Source organism: Lepus europaeus, chromosome 1, assembly GCF_033115175.1.
Source record: "Lepus europaeus isolate LE1 chromosome 1, mLepTim1.pri, whole genome shotgun sequence".
In the NCBI taxonomy this organism is placed as follows: domain Eukaryota; kingdom Metazoa; phylum Chordata; class Mammalia; order Lagomorpha; family Leporidae; genus Lepus; species Lepus europaeus.
In genome coordinates this window covers 122,141,573-122,165,799 of record NC_084827.1, presented here as the reverse complement: position 1 = coordinate 122,165,799, position 24,227 = coordinate 122,141,573, and the positions used below count along the sequence as shown (strand labels likewise).

At 39.5% G+C, this 24,227-nt stretch overlaps 1 protein-coding gene across 2 annotated transcripts in view; it reads left to right on the top strand.

The window, feature by feature from the left end:
- The window catches only part of SESTD1 (SEC14 and spectrin domain containing 1), a 154,211-nt gene that overhangs the window by 50,023 nt on the left and 79,961 nt on the right, over positions 1-24,227 (top strand). For both annotated transcript variants that reach the window (XM_062188571.1, XM_062188580.1), the window contains exons 2-5: positions 1,400-1,479; positions 7,861-7,969; positions 17,954-18,044; positions 22,131-22,244. In XM_062188571.1, the coding sequence (XP_062044555.1) occupies positions 1,425-1,479; positions 7,861-7,969; positions 17,954-18,044; positions 22,131-22,244 (369 nt within the window). In that variant the 5' untranslated portion in view covers positions 1,400-1,424. The remainder of the gene's footprint in view (positions 1-1,399; positions 1,480-7,860; positions 7,970-17,953; positions 18,045-22,130; positions 22,245-24,227) is intronic.

Here is a 24,227-nt window from a genome sequence, read left to right as displayed (position 1 = left end):
GGTTCTTGCCATCCATTAAGAGACCTGGATGATGTTCCTGCCTCCTGGCTTCAGCCTGACCCAGCTACAGCTATTGCATGCACTTGATATATGAAACGGTGGATGGAAGATTCTCTCTCTTTGTGCGTGTCTCTCTCTCTGTTACTCTGCCTATCAGTAAATTAATCTTTTTTTATAAAAGCAACATATTTGGCAGGGCAAGGATGTGGCAGGTTTTTAGCTTCAGCTGGTAGCTCTGTGTCTGAAATGGGTCAGGTTTGTTGTAAGTGTTTGTCAAGTATGTAATATACTTTCATATAAAAAGTCATTTTCTGCACTGGCGGAAAATTGTTTTCGAAGGAGTATACATTCACTGCATACAACAGATTTCACAGTACACTCCAAGAAACTATCCTAAGTTGTGATGGTGGGTGTGTGTGAGGTGTGAAAGAGGAAGAAGGGATAAAGTGTGGTGGAAAACAGTCTCTGACATAAAAATAAGTTTAGGAGGACAGTACAGCGAACCTTTGATTTTTGTGTTGTGTTTTGTTGTAGAGGTTCTGATCTGTAGGAAAACCTGCTTTGATAGTACACTGGTCCAGCCACACTTCTGAATGCCTGCCATGCCTGAGGCCTGGTTAGGGGAAACTGTCTTGCTCTTGTTGCTCTATGTGTGGTCCAGTTTTTGTTTAACCATGATCTCTGGCTGTGCTCAAAGTGGACCCTGGAAAAGCAAAACAGGAACAGGAATTGAGGACTGCTACAAAAAGATGAACTGAGCTAATCAGATTTTTCCCTGGACAGTTTGAAATTATAAAATGTGGAGAGATGGAGATAGTGGAGAGGACACAAATTGAAAAAGTATTAAAAGTATCTTGATGTAAACATGATGATGAGGTGTGTTGTCATGTGTTAAAGAGGAACAAGAACAGGAGAAATAGGAAAAAGCCATTTAATAGTGGTATGGAAGGAATCAGATATTTGGAATTGAGCTGTGTAACAAGGAAAGCAATAGAAAATTGATTGCCTGTTTGATTATTGACTCATTCCTTTATTCAACAAAGAATGTGTTGAATTACTGCTATGTACCAGGTAGTATTCTCATCTGAGTTTTGCTCTGGAAACTAAATTAAGCCAGTGATTCTCAACCAGCTGCCATTTTTGCCTCCCAGAGTATATCTGGCAGTGTCCAGAGATATTTCTGTTGTCACATCTGGAAAGGGGGGTGCAATTGGTATTTAATGAGTAGAGGCCAGGGGTGCTGCTAACTGTTCTACAATGCACAAGACAGCTCCCTATGTAAAATAATTACTTGGCTCAAATATCAATAGTTCTCAAGTAGAGAAACTGGGATAAACCAGTGTGCATTTCATAGACTGATTGTTATTTTGTCATTGAGTTTAACTTTTTGTGTTTTCAGAAGTGAGGAAGTTGACTGGAGTGAAATGGAGGCCTCAGTAATACTACCGATTCTGAAGAAAAAACTCGCCTTCCTTTCAGGTATGTTTTCTTCTTATAATTGAAAGTGTCTGATATGTATTTGAACTTTTTACTTTGGTAAGTTTGACAGAAATGTATTTTGTTTTTCCATGAAGGCTTTGTTAAAAGGCATTTCATTTCTTCAAAATGGATAGCCTTGGGAGCTCTCTCTGTCACTGCTGATTCTTGGCAAGCCTTTTTTTTACTGTTGGTTTTTTTTACTGTTTTGATGAAAATGACCTCAACAAGGTGGATGTCAGGATAGCTCACTTCTCATATAAACATATAATAAATATTAATTATTTCTGAAATACAAAGTAACTTGTTTTTATTATATCCTGTCTTCTAGCTTTTGTCTTCCATTTTTCTATGAAAAAGTTTTATACGGAAGGAGTTCTGAACTATCAGTTATACTGTTTTCATTTTTTTACTCTTAGAAATTTGTTATAAAGGTTTGAATTTACACTTAGTGGTTGACCCAAAGTCTAAATCAGCTAAGATGAGGCAAAGAGCAGGTAAGAGCATTTTACTAGCCTGAGAGCAGTGGTGTGCTACGTTGGCTGCAGTGATTTTTCTGGAATTTGGGTCGTTGAATAAATCCGCACATGCTTTAGAATAGATGCTGTGACCCTGCCAATTTAGGATTACTTGGACTGTGTTACCTTGCTTTTTCTTTCTTATTCTGTTTAGTTATTGTTACACTTATCTTGGATAATACCAGTGACCTGTTTTCAAAGTGTATTGTATCTCTCTGCAGATCAGCATGTTTTCCTAGTTAGATTATAAAGGACAAAAAAAAAAAAAAAGAGAGAGAGAGATTGAATTATACTGGGATTATTATTTAATATGTATTATTAAAATTCCTTCCCTTTTGGGTTGAAATTTGTATTTTCTCTATTTTCTGAGTGGTGGTACGTGAATATTATTATTCATAGCTTTGTGCATTTTGTACAGGTTAAGCAGTATGAATTTTTTTTTAAGATTTTTATTATTTGAAAGGGTTACAGAGAGAGGGAGAGACAAAGGAAAAATGATCTACATCTGCTGGTTCACTCCCCAGATGGCTGCAATGGCCAGGGCTGGGCTAGGCTGAAGCCAGGAGCTTCATCCAGATCTCCCACGTGGGTACAGGGTCCAAGCACTTTGTCCATTTTCTGCTACTTTTCCCAGGTACATTAGCAGGGAGCCAGATTGGAAGTCGAGCAGCCAGGACTCAAACTGGAGCCCATGTGGGATGCCTGTGTCATAGGTAGCAGTTTTACTTGTGCCACAAAGCCAGCCCCAGCATGAATTCTTATAAATGCAAGTGCTAAGGAGAACATAACACTTAAACTGGTGTTAGGTTTTGTCAGATTGCTCTCCATGAATATGTTGTTTAAAGATTTTATTTATCTGGGCCACCGTGGTGGGTAAAGCTGCTGCCTGCCGTGATGGCATCCCATATGCGCACTGGTTCGAGACCTGGCTGCTCCATTTCTGATCCAGCTCTCTGCTGTGGCCTGGGAAAGCAGTAGAGGATAGCCCAAGTTCTTGGGCCCTGCACCCGCATGGGAGACCTGGAAGAAGCTCCTGGCTTCGGATTGGCGCAGTTGCAGCCGTTGCAGCCTTCTGGGGAGTTAACCAGCAGATGGAAGACCTCTTTCTCTCCCCCTCTCTGCCTCCCCTCTCTCTGTGTAACTGTGACTTTCAAGTAAAATAAAATAAATCTTTTTTTAAAAAAAGAAAATTCTTGTTTTCCCACATGAGTACCAGTAGAGAATGTCATTCTGTTGTTGTCGGTGACCTTTCTGCTTTCTGTGAAACTTGTCTCTCTGCAGCGCTTGAGCCTGTGGACCATACTGATCTTGGAAGTCTTCCTTTGGGTTTCTGTCCACTTTTGCTTTTACAAAATGATTATTTTTCTTATTTTTCTTATCCTTTAGTGAAAGGCTAGGGCATGGAGTTTGATGTAGTCCTGAATGTTAAGCCTGTCCTCTAAGGTGGGTTAGTATGCTACAGTCCAGGTGTGAATCTTTTTTTTTTTTGACAGGCAGAGTGGACAGTGAGAGAGAGACAGAGAGAAAGGTCTTCCTTTTGCCGTTGGTTCACCCTCCAATGGCCGCCGCAGTAGGCGCGCTGCGGCCGGCGCACCGCGCTGATCCGATGGCAGGAGCCAGGTGCTTCTCCTGGTCTCCCATGGGGTGCAGGGCCCAAGCACTTGGGCCATCCTCCACTGCACTCCCTGGCCACAGCAGAGAGCTGGCCTGGAAGAGGGGCAACCGGGACAGAATCCGGTGCCCTGACTGGGACTAGAACCCGCTGTGCCGGCGCCGCAAGGCGGAGGATTAGCCTAGTGAGCCGCGGCGCCGGCCGAATCTTTTTGTTTTAATGCACAGGTACAATGTAGCGATTTTGAGGAACAAAATGACTTCCTCTCTTGACCATTGATTATTTACACCAGTGATTTTCAAGCTTTTTCACTAATAGAGAAAGTCTTTTAAAACTAACAGAATTGTTTAGGGGTTATAGTTTGAAAACCGTTTTCTGTAATATGTTTCTTAGAAAATAAAACCTAGGATCTGCCGTCATATTCAGGTAGTCGAGCTGCTCTATGAGATGCCAGCTTTACCAGAGTGCTGGCCAGCATCCCGGCTGCTCTGCTTTCCATCCAGCTCCCTGTTAATATGCTTGTGAAATTAGTGGAGTGGCACCTGCCATTCACGTGGAAAGCTGGTTGGAGTCCCCGGGTCCTGGCTTCAGCCTGGACCTCCCCCTACTGGCCGTTGTGACCATTTGGGGAGTGAACTATTAGATGGACGGTCTCTATCTCTGTTGCTCTGCCTTTCAAATAAGTAAGTAAATAAATCTTTTTTTTAAAAAGTAAAACCTGGGCCGGCGCCGCGGCTCAATAGGCTAATCCTCCACCTGTGGCGCCGGCACACCGAGTTTTAGTCCAGGTTGGGGTGCCGGATTCTGTCCCTTCTGCTCCTCTTCCAGGCCAGCTCTCTGCTGTGGCCCAGGAGTGCAGTGGAGGATGGCCCAAGTGCTTGGGCCCTGCACCCCATGGGAGACCAGGATAAGCACCTGGCTCCTGGATTCGGATCAGTGCGGTGCGCCGGCTGCAGCGGGCCGGCCGCGGCGTCCATTGGAGGGTGAACCAACGGCAAAGGAAGTCCTTTCTCTCTGTCTCTCTGTCTCTCACTGTCCACTCTGCCTGTCAAAAAAAAAAAAAAAAGTAAAACCTATATTCTAAACAAAACACATGCACTTGAAGTCACTCATGCCTGTCTATTAAGTTGAACCATCTGAAAATGCCATTAATTGATGTTGAACAATGTGGTGCCTGTCAGTCATACATGTGGTTAACCTGCTGAATGACATTTATGGTGAACATGTCATGCATTACTTGTGTGTCTCTGATAGGAGTTCCTTTTTTTTCACTGTACACTTTTCAGATTTTAGTGGTAGATTTCTGGAAATCATATGCAGTTGTTTTCTTTAGGATTTGCTGGCTTTTAAACTTCTAAAATTCCATTCCCTTAAATGTCAGTGGGTCATGAAAATAGGCTTTAGTGTGAAAGCCAACCATGTGGGAAACCTTTGCTTTTTTGTTGTATTAAAACATTTTTAACAGATATAGAAAATTCATACATATTTATGAGGTGTTGTGTGATGTTTCAGTATATATATACATTGTGTAATGCCCAATCAGGTTAACTATATCTCCTCAAACATTTAACAGTTCTTTATGGTAAAAGCATGCATTATCTGTATTCATTCTGTTGTGCAAAACAGAACCCAAGAAGTTCCTACTTATGTAGCTATAACTTAGGTTTGTTAATTAACCTTTTGCCATCCTTTCTTCCTCCTACCCTCTCCAACCTCTGGTAACTACCATTATACTTTTAACTTTATGAGATCACTTTTTATTTTATTTTGTTTTTAGACTTCACATATTAGTGAAATTGTGTGATACTTGTTCTGTGCTTGGCTTGTTTCACTTAACATAGTGACCTTGCAAATGACAAAATTTCAGTCTTTTTGTGACTGAAAAATACCTCATGATGTGTGTACATAAAATGTTTGTATGTATAAAGTGTATGTGTATGTACATATATACATACAGACACACATTTTCTTTATCTCTTCATCACTGGATGCATGCTTAAGTTGTCTCCAATTCTTGGCTATTGTGGAAGGTGTTAAAATAAGTCTGGAAGTGCAGATGTCTCTTTGACAGACTGATTTTTTCATGTCTCTTGGATGTATACTCAGTAGTGGGGTTGCTAGATCATGTGATAGCTCTATTTTTACTTTTTGAGGAACCTCCAGAGTGTTTTATTTTTCTTTTTTTTCAAAGGTGTTTTATTTATTTATTTGAGAGGTAGAGTTAGAGAGAGAGAGAGGGACAGACAGAAAGGTCTTCCATCCTGTGGTTCACCTATGTCCCAAACTTAAACTTTAGATCTAATAAGATTCTTGATATTATGCAGTAACAGATTGGCTGTTCTCTCTTGATTTATTAAATATTTATTTATGTATTTATTTGAGAGGCAGAGTTAGAGAGAGAGAGAGAGAGAGAGAGAGAGAAATCTTCTATCCACTGGTTCACTCCCCAAATGGTCACAACTGCCAGAGCTGGGCTGATCTGAAGCCAGGAGCTTCTTCCAGGTCTCCCACATGGTGCAGGGGCCCAAGGACTTGGGCTATCTTCCAGGCCATCAGCAGGGAACTGAATAGGAACTGGAGCAGCCAGGACTCGAACCAACACCCTCGTGAGATGCTGGTGCCACAGGAGGAGGCTTAGCCGACTACACCACAGCACTGGCCCGCAGAGTGTTTTCTACAATGGTTGTACTAATTCATATTACTTTGGACAGTATTCAGAGGTTCCTTTTTCTCTACATTCTCACCAGCACTTGTTTTTTTTTTTTTGTTTTTTTTTGTTTTTTTTTTTGACAACTGGAATGAGATAATATCTGGTTGTAGTTTTGATTTGCATTTCCCTGATTATCGATGTTAATCATTGTTTCATATACCTGTTGGCCATTTGTATATCTTCCTTTGAGAAACGTCTGGTTGGATATGTTCATTTTTAAATTGTATTATTTGCATTTTCTTCTTTTTTATTTTGCTTGTTTTTTGAATTCTTTATATGTTCTGGATATTAATTTCTTGTCAGATGTGTAGCTTTCAAATATTTTTGCCCATTTTATAGGTTGTTTTCTTCATTCTGTTGATTGTTTCCTTTGCTATATAGAAGCTCTATAGTTTGATGAAATCCCATTTGTCTATTTTTGCTTTTGTTTTGGGAACTTTCAAAGAAGTGGTGTATATAAAGACATTTTGAAAGTTGCATTTTAATGCTTACAGCATCTGAAGGACACTGGAACATACACAAAATGTGTGTTCTGCTACCTGGCTTTCATGCTTACTTTCCTAGGTCTCACGCATGTGGGCAAGGCTTTGCCATTATTGCCTTATATACAGTATATAGCTATATGATTTTTATGAGTTAGCTCAGATCATTCATCTTTATAGAATGCTCTTTTGGCTTGGTTTATAAAAGCTACCAATTTTTCTTAACTTTAATAAGAAACTTCTTATTTAATTGAAGCTTTTATCATTTTCTCCATTTTCTAAAACTTTTAAAAATATTTTATTTTATTTTATTTATTTATTTTTTGACAGGCAGAGTGGATAGTGAGAGAGGGAGAGACAGAGAGAAAGGTCTTCCTTTTGCCGTTGGTTCACCCTCCAATGGCCGCTGCAGATGGCGTATCATGCTGATCCGAAGCCAGGAGCCAGGTGCTTCTCCTGGTCTCCCATGCGGGTGCAGGGCCCAAGCACTTGGGCCATCCTCCACTGCACTCCCGGGCCATAGCAGAGAGCTGGCCTGGAGGAGGGGCAACTGGGACAGAATCCGGCGCCCCAACCGGGACTAGAACCCAGTGTGCCGGCACCGCAAGGCGGAGGATTAGCCTGTTAAGCCATGGCGCCAGCCAAAAATATTTTATAATACTTTTTTTACAATACAGCCTAGCAAATAAATGTTCATATTTCATAGTGAAAAGCTTTTCTTCTTAAGTGGATTGACAATTTATTTTGCTGGCAAATGCTAATGTCTCAGCCACATAATAGGTGCTTGATGTATTGATTACAAGAAGCAGAGTAAATGGAAGAAAAATAAAATGATAATTTCTGTTTGGGTGAAGATTTTATGGGTGAATTTTTTTCTAGACTTTTTTATAATTTTGCTATACTACTATAGACATTTGGAATCTATAAATGGTCATTTGGTATTTTTAAAATGATGTCTTAAATTTGTAATTGTTTTAGTAAAATTGGATTCAAATATGTACTATTCACATGGTGCCTTAATATCTGTTACATTGTTGAATTTATGTCTTTTTTCTTTAATAGGAGGAAAGGACAGACGAAGTGGCCTGATTCTAACAATTCCATTATGCCTTGAACAGACGAATATGGACGAGCTCAGTGTCACCTTAGACTACCTCCTCAGCATTCCAAGGTGACTCCAAAGGTGTCTTTTCTTATATGTAAATATGCTTTCATTTACTTCCTAGTGATTCCTGCTGTTGTTGAGGAATTGTTTCCTATCTCATCAGGTCATAGTAGCTGTGAAATTATAATTTAAAATAGTAGAATCGATAATTTGCCATAGAGCAGATGAAATACTACTCTTTTAAAAAAGATTATTTGTTTGAAAGGTAGCCTGACAGAGCAGGAGAGAGAGAGAGAGAGAGTGTGTGTGTGTGTGAGAGAGAGAGAGAGAGAGAGAGAGAGAGATCTTGCATTTGCCGGTTCACTTCCCAGAAGACCTCAAAAGCAAGAACTGGACGAATCCAATGCCAGGAACCTGGAACTTCATCTGGGTCTCCCATGTGGGTGGCAGAGGCCCAAGTAACTGGACCATCTGCTACCTTCCCAGGCAAATTAGCAGGAAGCTGAATCAGAAGCAGAACAGCTAAAATTTGAACCAGCACTCCAGTATGGATGCCTGCATCACAAACAGTAGCTTATTCTGTTGCACTGTGATGCCGACTCCTACTTGGTAATATTGATGCACTTTGTAATATATAGATTTCCAGATGCATATACTATCAGCTTTTTAGGAACATGATCATTTAACACTTATATACTCTAGAACTTCAGAAAAATTAGAAAAGTTAATTTAGAAGATAACATCTTTTATTAGGTTGCTGTACCACAATCTATCTTAGGTTTTCTTTTTTTTTTTAAAGACTTATTTTGTTTATTTTGAAAGTTAGAGTTACAGAGAGAGGGGGAGAGACAGAGAGAGATCTTCCATCTGCTGGTTGGCTCTTAAGCATATGAGAGCTCACTGTCTGTCTCCTTCTGTCTGTGCCACTCTGCTTCTCAAGTAAATAAATAAATACTTTTTATTAAAAATAAAAATTCCATTAAAAATAGAATTAAGATACATTTATTTTGCTACTAAATTGAAATCCATGCATATATGTACATTTCCATGAAATTTTGGGATCCCTTTGGATGCATATTAAAGGAACAAACCAGACTTAGCAATGAAGTCATAGAAATGACTTACAAAATATAATGAAAGGAAATATGATAGTTATATAATTCTTTTAAGTGGTAGAATTATTGTTTGGATCCCATACACAGGTTGTTTTTTGTTTTTGTTTTTTTAAGATTTATTTATTTATTTGAAAGAGTTACACAGAGAGAGAGAGAGAGAGGTCTTTCATCCGATGGTTCACTCCTCAGATGGCTGCAGTGGCCACAGCTGCGCTGATCCGAAGCCAAACCAGGAGCTTCTTCCAGGTCTCCCACGTGGGTGCAGAGGCCCAAGGACTGGGGCCATCCTCCACTGCTTTCCCAGGCCATAGCAGAGAGCTGGACTAGAAGTGGAGCAGCCAGGTCTCGAACTGGCGCCCATATGGGATGCCAGTGCTTCAGGCCAGGGCATTAACCTGCTGTGCCATAGCGCCGGCCCCCCATACACAGTTTTGTTAGTGCCACATTTCTATAGGGTATATATTCTGTATGTTCGTAATTTCCAAAACCTATCTGTGGTCATCTTTGTTCAGTGGAAATCTTCCACAGAAGCCAAATAAAAAAACAGTTACGAGGAGGCCCAGAGCACTTTCTGCTTATACATTTTCCATTCTTTACTCCCTTTCCACCACAGTGCCCTCCCCTAGTGGGAGGCCATTAGGAGATAGTTTGGATATGAGTATAAAGCCTTTAACTGATCACTTATAGTCTCCTTAGACTTGGGAAAGGTCATGGTAGTCAGTGAGAGTGTGACTGGAATTAGCTCTACCATATTTCTGGTTTTTTGTGTGTCAGACTTTGCAGTTTTTCTCCTCAGTAAATGCACTTATGGTAAATGGAGGAAAATAATTGCTTTGCTCTTAAAGTTACTTCAAAGCACTATATTTAAGTGCTGTGACCCTAATAAATACTGATGTGATTTTTAAGTTTTCATTTCATTCATTCCACAAATATGTATTGAAAATTTGTAATGTGTCATTTTCAAATGTGATAACTGAGCCAACATGTCCTGTCTTTACTATGTACTTTCATTTGTTTTGTCATCTCTGTTCTCTTTTCATAGGCTTAAGTTCGTGTATAGACAAATCTGTATGATAGACAAATCTGTATGACAGATTTGTCAAGCTGTAGCCAAGCCAATTTGTCCATCCTTGTTCTCTCATTTGCACACAAGTTCAAAAATAATGTACCCAAAACAACAATTTCATTATCCTTCCCAGTTTCCTGTGCCTCCCTTGTCTTTCTTCACAGTAAATTCTACTCAGTAGCTCTTTGTTTTGCCAACACCAAGTACAGTCACTGTACGTCATGCATTATGAAGACCAGAAGACTGTCTCTCCTTGCAAAGATTCTTAACTTCTACATAAAGACCTGTGGTTTGACTCACCTTTTCTAGCCAATGTGTTCTTAGCACTTAGCATGCAAGTCACTTTAGTACTTGTATGAATGCAATCTTTAAGATAATTGGATAAGACAGATATTTGTTAGGTCAGTTTTTAACATAACTTGGAAAGATACCACCATTATTCCCATTTCAGAGAAAAACGGTCAAGATAGAGAAGCTAGTTTCTCAAGCTAATAAAGGATGTCTTTGGGTGTTTTTCCTTCTCTGTGTCTGTCCTTTTGCACCATACTTCCTTACCTCTTTTATATAGGTGCTTCTCAGGTTTTTCCAGCTATCATCCAGACTTGTAGCACTTGCTGTTTGATTCATTTAGAAAATGATAATTTAGGCCGGCGCCGTGGCTCAACAGGCTAATCCTCCGCCTTGCGGCGCCGGCACACCAGGTTCTAGTCCCGGTCGGGGCACCGATCCTGTCCCGGTTGCCCCTCTTCCAGGCCAGCTCTCTGCTGTGGCCAGGGAGTGCAGTGGAGGATGGCCCAAGTGTTTGGGCTCTGCACCCCATGGGAGACCAGGAGAAGCACCTGGCTCCTGCCATCGGAACAGCGCGGTGCGCTGGCCGCAGCGCGCTACCGCGGCGGCCACTGGAGGGTGAACCAACGGCAAAAGGAAGACCTTTCTCTCTGTCTCTCTCTCACTGTCCACTCTGCCTGTCAAAAATAAAAAAATAAATAAATAAATAAAAAAGAAAATGCTTCTCTCAGGGAGAAGTATTTTCAAAAAGAAAAAAAAAAGAAAATGATAATTTAGTCATTTAATTCTCCTAAACATATGAGTACTATTCCTCTTCTCTATCTTATATATAAGGGTACTTCAGAAAGTTTGTGGAAAAATGAATTAAAGGCTGAGTTTATTTTGGTGCAAAATAATATTGAAATCCAGGCATAGTCTTCTTTTTTTTTAATAATACACATTATCCATAAACTTTTTGAAGCCCCACTCCCCATGCGAGGGAACTGAGGCATAGGAAGGGTGGATAATTGAAGTATCTTGACCAAGAGCAAGTTGCAGACCAGGGCTAGAGAGGGACTGACCCCAGGAGTCAGGCTCCGTGCCTGTGCTTCTCATCATTGTGCTATAGCTGCTTGTATTATAACCGCAGTGCCACATCTATTGGCAATGTTACAGGTTAAACGGTGATGAAGGAAGGCGACCTTGGTTCTTGTCTCACATGGAAGAATTTCCATGCGGACAAGGCTGTGAGCAAAACACGATTTATTTAAGTCAGAAACATGCCGCAGCAGCCAGGAATGGGGTTCCCACAGAGGCAGACCCGAGAAAACTGGCAGAAATGGAGTGCTCTAAGCATAATTCAGGGAACAATCAAAGGGTGGCAACAAACCCATCAGAAAGGCCGGGATTGTAATCCTGTCTAGCCTGCTCATGGTAGAACAAAAAGCCATCAGAAGGGTAGGATATGTCACTTCTGTGGTTTCTCATGATGAAACTAGAAAGTCAGGAGGGTGAGATTGGTACTTCTGTCTTGCTAAAGGCAGTTCTGGGGAGAAGCATACATCTTGAACACTCTTAAAGGGTAAGCTCACATAGAATCTGAATCTGTCACAACTGATAACTGACATGGAAATAGGTCAATAAGTATTAGGAAAGTTTGAAAATTTTTGTGTTTTAACATTTTCTTGCAACAGTATAATCAGCACATTAAAAAAAATATATTTATTTGAGAGGTAGAGTTACAGAGTGAGAGGGGGAGAGACAGAGGCAGAGGTCCTCCATCCATGGTTCACTCCACATATGGCTTCGACGGCCAGAGCTGAGCTGATCCAAAACCAGGAGTCAGGAGCTTCTTCTTAGTCTCCCAACTGGCGCTGGGGCCCAAGCATTTGGGCCATCTTCCACTACTTTTTCAGGCCATAGGCAGAGAGGTGGATTGGAAAAGGAACAGCTGGGACTCAAACCAGCATCCATATGGGTTAGCCTGAGCTGCTTATGGAAGCACAGCCCACTATGTCACAGCAGGGGTCCTTCACTGCATATTTAAAATCACAAAGTTTTTTAAGCTCAGAAGGAACTTACTGATCATAGAGTTACAAAATCATGGGATGTCAGGGTTGGAAGGTAGCTCAGCAGCCTCCCAGTCTAATCGCTCTACAGATACTTGGCCTAGATGATACTTGATAGGAAATTCAACATCTGTTGAATTAACCTTTCCATTTTTCTCAGTTTTTAAAATTCATTTTGATTTTAATTCACTGTTTTCTAATTATAGAAAAAAACTTGTTTTGTTACACAAGAAACATGAAAGAGGTTTAATGAGTTGTCATAGTCATAGTCATTCAAGTCTTAAGTCTTCAGTTGCTCAGTAAATATGTGAGAGCCTCCCATGAGCCCCTCATTGTTGTAGCTACTGAGCCAGTGAACAAGCAGACACAGTTCCTGTCCTCTGGGCCTTACAGGGACAGTTTTGGTGTGCTTAAGGATTTGTTTATTTAGTTATTTGAAAGGCGGAGAACGGGAGAGAAAGAATGATCTTTCATCTTCCATTTTACTTCCCAAAGAAGCCAAGAGCCAAGAACTCCATTTGGGTCTCCCACATGGGTAGCTGGAGCCCAGATACTTGGAGCATCCTCTACTGCCTTCCCTTGTGCATTAGCTGGGAACTAGGTTGGAAGTGGAGCAGTCGGGACTTGAACCAGTGCTGATATGGGATGCTGGGGCACATAGCTCAACCTGCTGTGCTGTAACACCAGCCGCAGGCTTCAATTCTTAAGGAGAGGAAAAACAGTGAATTCTGACCAAGGAGTATGTGCTGAGCAGGACTCACAGTTTTGAAAGCCTTCTGTGCTTAAAGCACTGTATTAGAAGCTACCAGTCAGTTAATATTCTTGATCTCCATAGACGTGTTATCTAATGAAGATGAATTGTAAACAAGTAATTACAATAAAAGCACATGTGAAATTTCATTGTTATGTAAGTATAAATGGAGCTCTGAGTGGTAGAGAAGGAACCCTTAGTTGCAATCAGAGAAACAGGTAAAGAACTGAGAGACACTGACCCCAGGAAGTAGGGACGATCATTCCTTTCCCTGTTAAAGGGACTGAGCAGGTTGAGTAGCCCCACCTCCTTCACATAGCTGTTCCAGCACAGCCACATGGTCCCAAGCTGCAAATGGAGTAGGTGGCACAGGGTCTATGGTATGTTTTGTTTCTGTTTTTAAAATATCATTATAAACAGAGTAATATCAGTACAGGGATTTTTAAATAGATAATAACAGAGTAGTATTTCAGGTCTTTGAAAGACCATTTGGTTTTGCCATTTTGAGACAGTATCTTTGGATCATGTGTATGTTTATTTATCTTAGTAAAATGAGAGAAAATTACGTATTCTAAAAGATAAATTTATTTTATTCCTTCAAGATCTCTACAGATGGTATTTGTAAGCTTCATTACTTCCTTAGTGTTAATGGACAAATTAATTTATAGTGTGTTTTGAAATGTAAGTATGTTGTTTGTGTAAAGTGTTCTTGACAAAATGATTGTATAGCCTATACCTCAGGGTGTAGATAGAGATGACAAGTTATGGGAATGGCGCATTTCTCTTGGTGGGAGGGCCCTTCCCTGGAGAGCCCTGTTTTTTTGCTCGCCTTCCTGTGAACTTCCACAATGCATTGGTAAAGTCTGAGGTGTTATTACTGTCCCAAAGACCATGTAACAGCCCTGCATAAGCTGGTCTTTATAGCATAGGCTGGGCTCTATCCTCTCTGTGTCATGGTGGTCTTATATTTTAGTGTCAGATTTGCATCTCTTAGCCAAATCTTTATGTGCTGTTGCTAATCTGGAAGTGATTTTGTATTGTATCACCTTTTCTTGTTTTCATGTAACATTCTTTTTTATTTTTGCAAGTTTAATTTATTCTATTTTTAAATTTTAAAAAAAATTTTAATTAGTTTTTTAGCAGATTCAACATGATTTGTAGCTACAGTCCTAAGAACATAATTATATTCCCTTCCTCCCGCACTTCCCCTTATTTCCTTCCCCCTCCTCCTCTTTCCCTTTCTTTCTTCTCTTTTTAGATTTTGAAATAACATATTTTAAATTTACATTACAGTAAAAAGTCTTACTACTTCACCAAATAAGAAGTTTAACAAGTAAAAAGCAAAAAGACCCTAGTTGTGAGAATATAGACAATGGCTGTAAATGACCATTTCATCCATGTACAGTAAATTTTCTTTTATTTATTTGTTTTCTTTTTTCTTTCTTTATTTGTTTTTTGACAGGCATTGTTAGAGAGAGAGACAGAGAGAAAGGTCTTCCTTTTTCCGTTGGTTCTCCCCCCAAGTGGCCGCTATAGCCGGCGCGTTGCGGCTGGCACACTGCGCCAATCTGAAGCCAGGAGCCAGGTGCTTCCTCCTGGTCTCCCACATGGGTGCAGGGCCCAAGGACTTGGGCCATCCTCCACTGCACTCCCAGGCCACAGCAGAGAGCTGGGCTGGAAGAGGAGCAACCGGGACAGAATCCGGCGCCCCGAATGGGACTAGAACCCTGTGTGCCAGCACTGCAGGTGGAGGATTATTAGCCTAGTGAGCCACAGCGCCGGCCACATGTACAGTAAATTTTAAAGTAATCACAGATCATAAAAGCTATAATAGTATAACATTCATAACCATTGGTTTGACAGAGGTTTAAAAGTTTTACAAAACTGAATTTTCATCAATACTGATACATACAGACATTTTTTCTTTTCTTTTTCTCATATATAAAGTAAACATGTGGTATTTGTCTTTCTGGGTCTGGCTTATTTCACTTAATATGGTGTCTTCCAGTTGCATCCATTTTGCTGTAAATGGTAGAATTTCACCTATTTTTAAAAGACTACTTAATAGATCTTTGTTTTGTAATACAAATTAAAAAATAAAGTACTTAATTTTAAAAATTGAAGCACAATTTGCATATTATAAAAATCACCTTTTGAAAGAAAGTATGCAAGCAAGTGGTTTTTATAGTATAATCATGGACTCCTTAATGACAGGGATATAGTGTCAGAAATGCTTTGTTAGGCAGTTTTTTTCATTGTGTAAGCATCATGGAATATACTTATACAAACCAAGACGACTACACTATCACTACATGATACTTAATGAGATGGTATCCTGTATTGTCTGTTGTTAACTGCATTGTCATTATGTGATGTTTAACTATATAATTGCAGAGTTGTGCAGTCATCACACTGTCTTAACTTGACAACAATTTTATCAGCCCACAAGACACCTCTATCCATTAGTAGTCACTTCCCATTCTCCCTGACCACTCCCCACCCCAACCCCTTTCAACCACTAGTCTATTTTCTGTCTCTGTGAATCTGTCTATTCTATCTTTCATATACATGGAATTATACAATTTATCTTTTTCTTTCTGGTTTCTTTAACTTAGCATAATGTTTTCAGAGTGTATCCGTGTTGTCACATGTATCAGAACCTCATTCTTTTATGGCTGGATAATATTTTCTTGTATATACCAAATTTTGTTTTTCTGCCTGTCAGTTGATGGACATTTGTATTGTTTCTGCTTTTTGGTTATTATGAATTATTCTGCTATTATGAATTATTGTACTCTGAATGTTTATGTTGGAAGCTTTTGTGTGGACGTATGCTTCAATATATCTCACCTCTTGAACACTTTTCTACTTAGTTTGGAACTCAGTTTCTGTCCCTCCCTGCTTATAGAAGAGTTAGTTCTCCAAATCTTAGCAGTATCATCCTAATTGTGTGGTAGAACTGGACATGGCTTTTCTTTTCTCTTTTTTTTTTAATAAAAAAACTTTTATTTAATAAATATAAATTTCAAAAGTATAACTTTTGGATTATAGCAGTTCTTCCCTTCATAACTACCCTCCCACCCACAAACCATCCCACCTCCTACTCCCTCTCCCATCTCATTCTTCATTAAGATTCATTTTTAATTATCTTTATATACAGAAGATCAACTCTATACTGAGTAAAGATTTCAACAGTTTGCACCCACACAGACACACAAATATAAAGTACTGTTTGAAGAGTAGTTTTACTGTTAATTCTCATAGTACAACACATTAAGGACAGAGGTCCTACATGGGGAGCAAGTACAGTGACTCTTGTTGTTGATTTAACAATTGACACTCTTTATTTATGACGTCAGTAATCACCCAAGGCTCTTGTCATGAGCTGCCAAGGCTATGGAAGCTTTTTGAGTTCACAAACTCTGACCTTATTTAGACAAGGTCATAATCAAAGTGGAAGTTCTCTCTTCCTTCTTTCTTTCAGAGAAAGGTACCTCCTTCTTTGTGGATATGGCTTTTCTAAGAATCCCCTTGGTACTAAGGTGACACTTGGAGCGGGTTGGAGAAGACTTGTAATGTCTTCTGGATTGTTGGTTTAAATCCCTGGGGAGAGTCTGCTGTTATGTTTCCTATAATGTATGTGCTTAGAAAAGCTATGGGTGAGGACAGCTTTCCCTCCCAAATTTCTGTTCTGCCACACTGCTGTTCCTTCCATTGTATTGGAGATCTTTGCATTAAATTGATAATTAAAGCATTTTCCATACAGAAGTTGCTGCATTTTAACTAGAGTTAACATCTGAAAAATACTTAGTAAATACTTGAATAATTGAAATGTGTGTGTGTGTGTGTGTATCCCATTCTTCGACACTCAAGGTAATATTTAGCTGGTCCAGTGACTGGGGATGTACACATGAAAGCAGAGGTGGGTCAGACATGGTGTTCAAACTTCGAATCATTTTGTGCAGCTAACACTACCTTCTCTCACTAAATTTCCTCACAGAGCACCAAGGTGCCCATTTCCAGTGGGTTAGTAGTAGTTTATTTTCTACTGGCAGGAAGGAGAGGCAAGATGTATGTAATTTGCTTTGCAATCACTAGTTTCTTATTTCATTGTGATCACACTTCACAAATGAAGAAATCGAGAGGCTTGAATATTGTTTTGATTCCTAACTCTTTAAGACCTTGACTATCCATGTTTTAGAGTAGTTTTCTTGTTAAATTAGCTTGTAAATTCTTAACATTTGCTGAAATGAAAAAAAATAATTTGCCTGAGAAAACTGAAAAGATACTCTGAAGAATTTTATTTACTGACAATATAAACTAAACCAAGTGAGAGTGATTTTACTCCATATATGATTGAGCTTTATACTTTATTTAAACTTAGGAAGAATAAAATCTAGGGTCTCTTATTGTTTAAAGATTCGTTTATTTATTTAATTTGAAAGAGTTACAGAGATAGAGGGAGAAACAGAGAGAGAGGTCTTCCATCCACTGGTTTACTCCCCAGGTGGCTGCAATGGCCAGGGCCAGGCCAGGCCAAGACCAGGAGCCAGGAGCTTCATCTGGGTCTCCCATGTGGATGGCAGGGGCCCAAGCACCTGGGCCATCTTGCACTGCTTTCCCCAGACCTCATGCAAAGAGCTGGATTGGAAATGGAGCAGCTGGGACACAAACCAGTGCCCATATGAGATGCCAGTGTCACAAATGGAGGCCTTACCCATTGTGCCACAGTGTGCGCTCCTGGAGCTTGTTTTAATATTTTGTAATTTTGTTTTGTTTCAGTGAAAAATGTAAGGCTAGAGGATTTACCGTGATTGTGGATGGCAGAAAATCACAGTGGAATGTGGTGAAAACAGTAGTCTTAATGCTACAGGTAATCTTTATTTTTGTCCATCAGGAAATGCTTTTTTATTTTACAGCAGATTTACAAATTGTGGTGAAAATAGCAGATGTGTTTTGCTTAGTGAACTGTGCCCAGGGTCTCAGTAGTGCCTAAATTCTGAAAATGCAGATATCCCTTTTGGATTGTTTATATTCAGTTTTTATATGTTTGGATTTAAGTAGTAAAAGAAATCTCAACTCTTTTCTAAAGGTTTTTAAATCATTGAAAATAGTATATAATTTTTAAGAACGCACAGAGGCCAGTGGTTCTAAAAGCATAAATGTAGATGTTATCACACTCACTTGGGAGCTTTTGTACACTGAAACATCTGGATCCGCCTCCCGTAGGCTGGTTTGGATCCTGTAGGTGAGGAGTAGAATGGGTGATTCTGGCCAGAAGAAGCTTCTGGATTTGTTCTGGTATGTTCCTCCTAGTCCCCTCTTTCCTACCAAAAACATCAGAATTTATGATGATCTTTTTTATAGCCCAGAAGAAATTTACCTAACAGCTGTGGCCTCAAGGACTTTAGCAACTAGCAAATTAACATTTATAATAAACACCTCCAGTTACAAAGGCCTTGAGGTCTGATCCTGGTCTCTGTTTTATATTTTCTTGTGTTCCCTCACAGAAAGTTCCCATAATCCCTGGCACATAATAGGTGCACAGTAAACATTAATTTGTTATAAGGATATTGAATGCATTATGATTCGAAATGGAAAATAAAATATTTCAGTGATTGAAAGGGGGCATATTGATTTCATGCACCCTGTTTTCCTTGGAAGGGCTTCTAGAGAGTATAAAATTAAGTTGAATAAAAGAGACTCTGTAATTTAAGTGATAGCAAGGGAAAGGCATTTCTGGCAGAGGCTTTCCAGGTGGTGGCTCACAAAGGAAGCAGACACAGCGAAGGGGGTTAAGGGCAGGCTGGTCTGGGGAAGTTACTGGTTGGCAGTAACATGGGATAGTGAGCATTAGGTTAGGTAAAAGCAAGACTTCTAAATGAGTTGGAGAAACAATTGGTAACTGCTTTGGGATTCTGTGGAAAGGAATATAATTTAAAAATGTAAATGAATCTAAGGAGAATGATTCTTATGTTTTATTTATTTAGAATAGTTGGGAAAAGGGAAGTTAAGGGATTGGAACAGTGATAATTTTAGCTTGAGTTTTAATGTTTGGTTGGTTCAGAAGGTACTATGCCAAACTTGTTTAACATGATATCTTTTGGTTTTATGCTCAAACCTGCCAAGCAGATTTTCTTATCCTCAAAAGTCAGCTGAGTAGAAGGACTTTTAGTAATTTAGGGTTGTAAGTTGGCATAGCCAGAGAACTAGACCTGTGCTGCATCCATTGTAAAGTGTGTTTTTACCAGCAGCATGTATCTGAGGTGCTTCCCAAATGATTTACCCATTTTCACGTTCCTAGAATGTAGAACCTGAACTTCTTATCATTAGGATCTTTTTATTATTATTATAAAGGACATAGCCTTTGGGATACCCATGTTTAAGGAGCCCAGTTGGTATCCCTTAATAAGTTTTTCTGTCAAATATTGTACCAACTATAATAATTTTTCCTGTCGAATACCCACTTTTATATTCCAAACCTTGAGGATAAACTCTTCTCTGTAAAAGTTGTTAAAACAGCCATCAGGTGAGAAGTCCACTTACTGTGGTGTCGTGTTCTTCCTTTGGTCCTGTCATGAGCTGTTGAGGACTCAGTGTTTGCACTGGACTTTGATCAGTGGCAGTTTCCAAGAACAGTCAATGGATGATTTAATCCTCTCTTGTGATTTCTTTTCTGTTAGATATTTTAACAACTTTTGGATTTAGTTATAGTTAACATTTTCAGAAGTTGTAATAATGGCCTGTTGTTGGCCCCTAGTCAGACTGTTTGTGCACAGGAAGTCTTAAAGTGCTTTGTCTCCAAAGGTGCTGACAGCAGGTGTTTGGGAGCCCAGACCTTCATGCTGGCTCTGCTTACAGCTGGTGTTCCCTAAAGTATGGAGTTTGGCTTCTCCCGTCTCTCACTGCTTTGCTATTTGGTGATTTGAAATAATAATCCTCCAAAGTTAGTATATCAATAAACATCAAATCTACCCTAAATTTCCCTGCCCCTCTGATAGAAGTTTTTACACCATTGAATTTATTTTACTTACCTTAGTCACAACCCAGTCATTGCAGAGGGTACTAGATTTCTCATGTGCCCAGTGACGTGTTCATATTGGTAAGGTTTCTGTTTCCCCTTTATTATTAGTTTTCATGCTGTGACTTACAGTTTAGAACAGAGGTTGGGCCCTTGAGTTTAAAGAATGCCTTATGGGAGCTCAGTAATGCCCATTCATTTCCATGTTGTCTGTGACTGCTTTTACTCTACTTTTTTTTTTTTTTTTATAAATTTCATAAGTACAACTTTTGGATTTTAGTGCTTCTTCCCCCCATACCCGCCTTCCCACTTCTAAACCGTCCCACCTCCTACTCCCTCTCCCATCCCGTTCTTCATTAAGATTCATTTTTAATTATCTTTATATACAGAAGATCAACTTAGTATATACTAAGTAACGATTTCAACAGTTTACACCCACACAGATACACAAATTATAAAGTACTGTTTGAGTATTAATTTTACCGTTAATTCTCATAGTACAGTTCATTAAGTACAGAGATCCTATAAGGGGAGTAAGTGCACAGTTTCACTCTACCTTGGCAGAATTGAGTAGTTGTGATAGACTGTGTGGCCTGTGAAGTCTAAGACATTTAATATCTGGATCTCTGAGAAAGAATTTGCTGACCCCTAGGCTGGAACATAAGAAGTGGTGTGGCATAACTGCAGAGTCAGATAGACCTGGCTTCTATTCTAGCTCCTGTAAAATCGGGAGAATGAGATCTGCCTCTTACTAAGGATTCATTTGTTCAACAGATGTTTTGAGCGTTTTCTGTGTATCAGACATCAGAACAGGCGCGGGAAACATAGGAATGACACAACAGATAAGGGCCCTGCCATTGAGGAGCTTGTATGCTCCCTGAGGAGTCAGATAATGGGCAGTTAGGCGGATTAATAGAACAATATCAGGTGGTGACAAATGCTGTTAATACCAGGAAAAGGCGGCTGAGTTATTCACTGCCTCTTTACATAGGTAGGACAGAGAGGTCTCTCTGAAGAGGGAATATTTGAATAGAATCTTAGGTAAAAGCATGCTCCTCCTAGGTATTGGGTAAAGAACGTTCCAGACAGTGGAAACGACCCGGCCAAAGCAGTGGAAGCAGACTTGTCGTGTTGCAGGAGCAGTGGCTGTCAGCTTGGCTGTGGTAGAGGAGTGTGCTGGCAGGGGAACTGTAAGATGTCAGCGGAGGCCGGGCTTAGTGGCCCTGATAGACTTATGGGGGTTTGAGTTTTAATTTGAGCATGAGAATGTCACTCAGACAAGCCTGTTCTGAAGGTTTTCATAATGATGGCTAACATGGAGATGGTAGCAATGCAAGTGGTAGCAAAGGTTACATTTCAGATATATTTTTAAAGTTAGGCCATGGGCTTTGTTAATAAAATACAGTGGGAAATATTTGTTAACTCAGTAAATGTTCATTTCTATTTTTTAGGTAATATAAATACCTGCATCTAGTAAATGTGAAATTGTATTTGTCTAAGATTAGCTCTTTGAACTATTCTTCAACTAATAAACATGGGAGGAAATTGATTTTACATCATTTGAAGAGATTCTCTGAGATGATCATATTAGAAAAATTTTTTTCATATCATAGAAAAAACACATTTAGTAATTTCTCACATAAAAATTCCATTCACAGTTTGAACATATTTCTAGTCGAGAGGTTCAGTAAAACAAAAAACTATTCGCTGGTGCTGTGTGTATTACATTGCTTGAAATCTTTGGGATCAGCTTGCCCATCCAGTATTTTTTTATTATCATCTATGTTTTGAAGTAAAGTAGAATTTCTTCTACTTTATTATTTTAATTATTTTCCAAAGGTCTCTAGTTTTCCATAATAATGAATATCTAATAGATTGTAAATTTAATGAATTATTCATATTATATGTATAACTTGTGATAATTTTTCTGTTTTATAGAATGTTGTTCCAGCTGAGGTATCCCTTGTTTGTGTCGTGAAACCAGATGAATTCTGGGATAAGAAAGTAACACATTTTTGTTTTTGGAAAGAAAAGGATAGACTTGGCTTTGAGGTAAATATAATCTATAAAAAAAAGAATTGTGTTATCTTGAAAGATGACATTTTGTTGGTATCATATTGTTTGTTCACCACCAGTTAAGCCATGCTTAATTAGTACCTAAGTGTTAATTACTGTGTAGTTAGCATTCAGAAACTTGTTAAAGGAATTATGATTATTTGATGAAGATTGCCAAAGCTTTCTTGTTTTCATTTATCTGACTTCTGTTAACTTCTCCAGTTAAGTAGGACCTTTTTTTTTTAATCTAACAATTTTATTGTATTACCAAGAGGAAGTCTTAGCTATCTTATTAGAATCTATTTTCTATGATTTGTCATCATTTTTATGTCTGCTTTGGTTTTGATTCATCAACACAGTTACCTGTTCTTTTGTACTACATTTTTCTTTTCCCTCTTTCTCTCTCTCGCCCTCTCCCACCCACAGACCCTCCCTGTTTTCATCTCTCTCTGTTCTTGTTTGAAATAACATGTTGTAGATAGAAACCCAAGGATGGAATAAATAGAAACAGTTTGGTTATATTTTCCCTTCTACCTGTTAATTCCCAATTTCCTAGGAAAATTGATTGACATCAAACTTTACATTGTTTAAATAAAATGTAGAAGTTTTTAAAGGGTACAAAGTTTAACTCCAGCCCTATAGAATGTGGACCTCTGAAATGCTTACCAAAGAGTCAGACAATCAAGATTCATTTTGGACTTTGTAACACTTGATAGTCACTTTCATTTTCACCAGAGTTGTTGCCAATGTTTTTTTGGTATGGAGGGAAGTTTTGTCAACGTATGCCAGATAGCAAGGTTTAAGAAAGCCTCCTTTGTTTTTAAATGAGGTAGCTCTTGGTGTACAGCTGTGGGAGGCCCTGCTCTTCTCTCCCCTTGCCCAACTCCCTTCTCCCCTCTCCTCTCTCCTCTTCTCTTTTCCTCTCTCTCTTTGTTAAGATTTATTTGTTTATTTGAAAGGCAGAGTTACATTGAGGGAGAGTTAGAGTCTTCCATCCACTGCTTTTTATCCTAAATGGCCACAATAGCCGGAACTGGGCCAGGCCGAAGACAGGAGTCAGGAACTCTATCCAGGTCTCCTGTGTTGGTGATAAGGACCCAAGCATCTGGGCCATCTCCTGCCGCCTGCAGTGCCGGCATCCCATATGGGCGCCAGTTCTAGTCCTGGCTGCTCCTCTTCCAATCCAGCTCTGCTACGACCTGGGAAAGCAGTAGAAGATGGCCTAAGTCCTTGAGCCCATGTACCTGTGTGGAGACTCAGAAGAAGCTCCTGCTCCTGGGTTTAGATTGGCACAGCTATGACCGTTGTGGGTAACTGGGGAGTGAACCAGAGGATGGAAGACCTCTCTCTTTCTCTGCCTCTCCTTCTCTCTCTGTATAACTCTTTCAAGTAAATAAATAAATCTTTGAAAAAAAGATATGGAGTGCTGACACTGCAGGCAGCAGCTTAACCTACTGTGCCACAATGCCAGCCCCAGCCATATGGGCGCTGGTTCGTATCCTGGCTGCTCCACTTCCGATCCAGCTCTCTGCTGTGGCCTGGGAAAGCAGTAGAAGATGGCTCAAGTCCTTGGGCCCCTGCACCCATGTCTGAGACCCCTAAGAAGCTCCTGGCTTTGGATTGGCACAGCTCCAGCTGTTGTGGCCATCTGGGGAGTGAACCAGCGGATTGAAGACCTCTCTCTCTCTTTCTCTCCCCCCCTCCCTTCTCTCTCTGTGTAACTATAACTTTCAAGTAAATATATAAATCTTTAAAAAAATGTAGGTTCAATATAAACACTCAGTGTTATTTGTGTGAACCGAAGTTTTTATTTTGAGAGGTAAAATACTAGGAATGAAATTGTTGAGTCATGTGATCAGCATATGTTTAACTTCATAAGAAACTGCCAAATTGACAGTTTGAAATTAGCTATGTCAATTTATCTTCCCACCCACAATGTATGAAAGTTCTTGTATCATTGTTAGCACTTGGTGTTGTTTT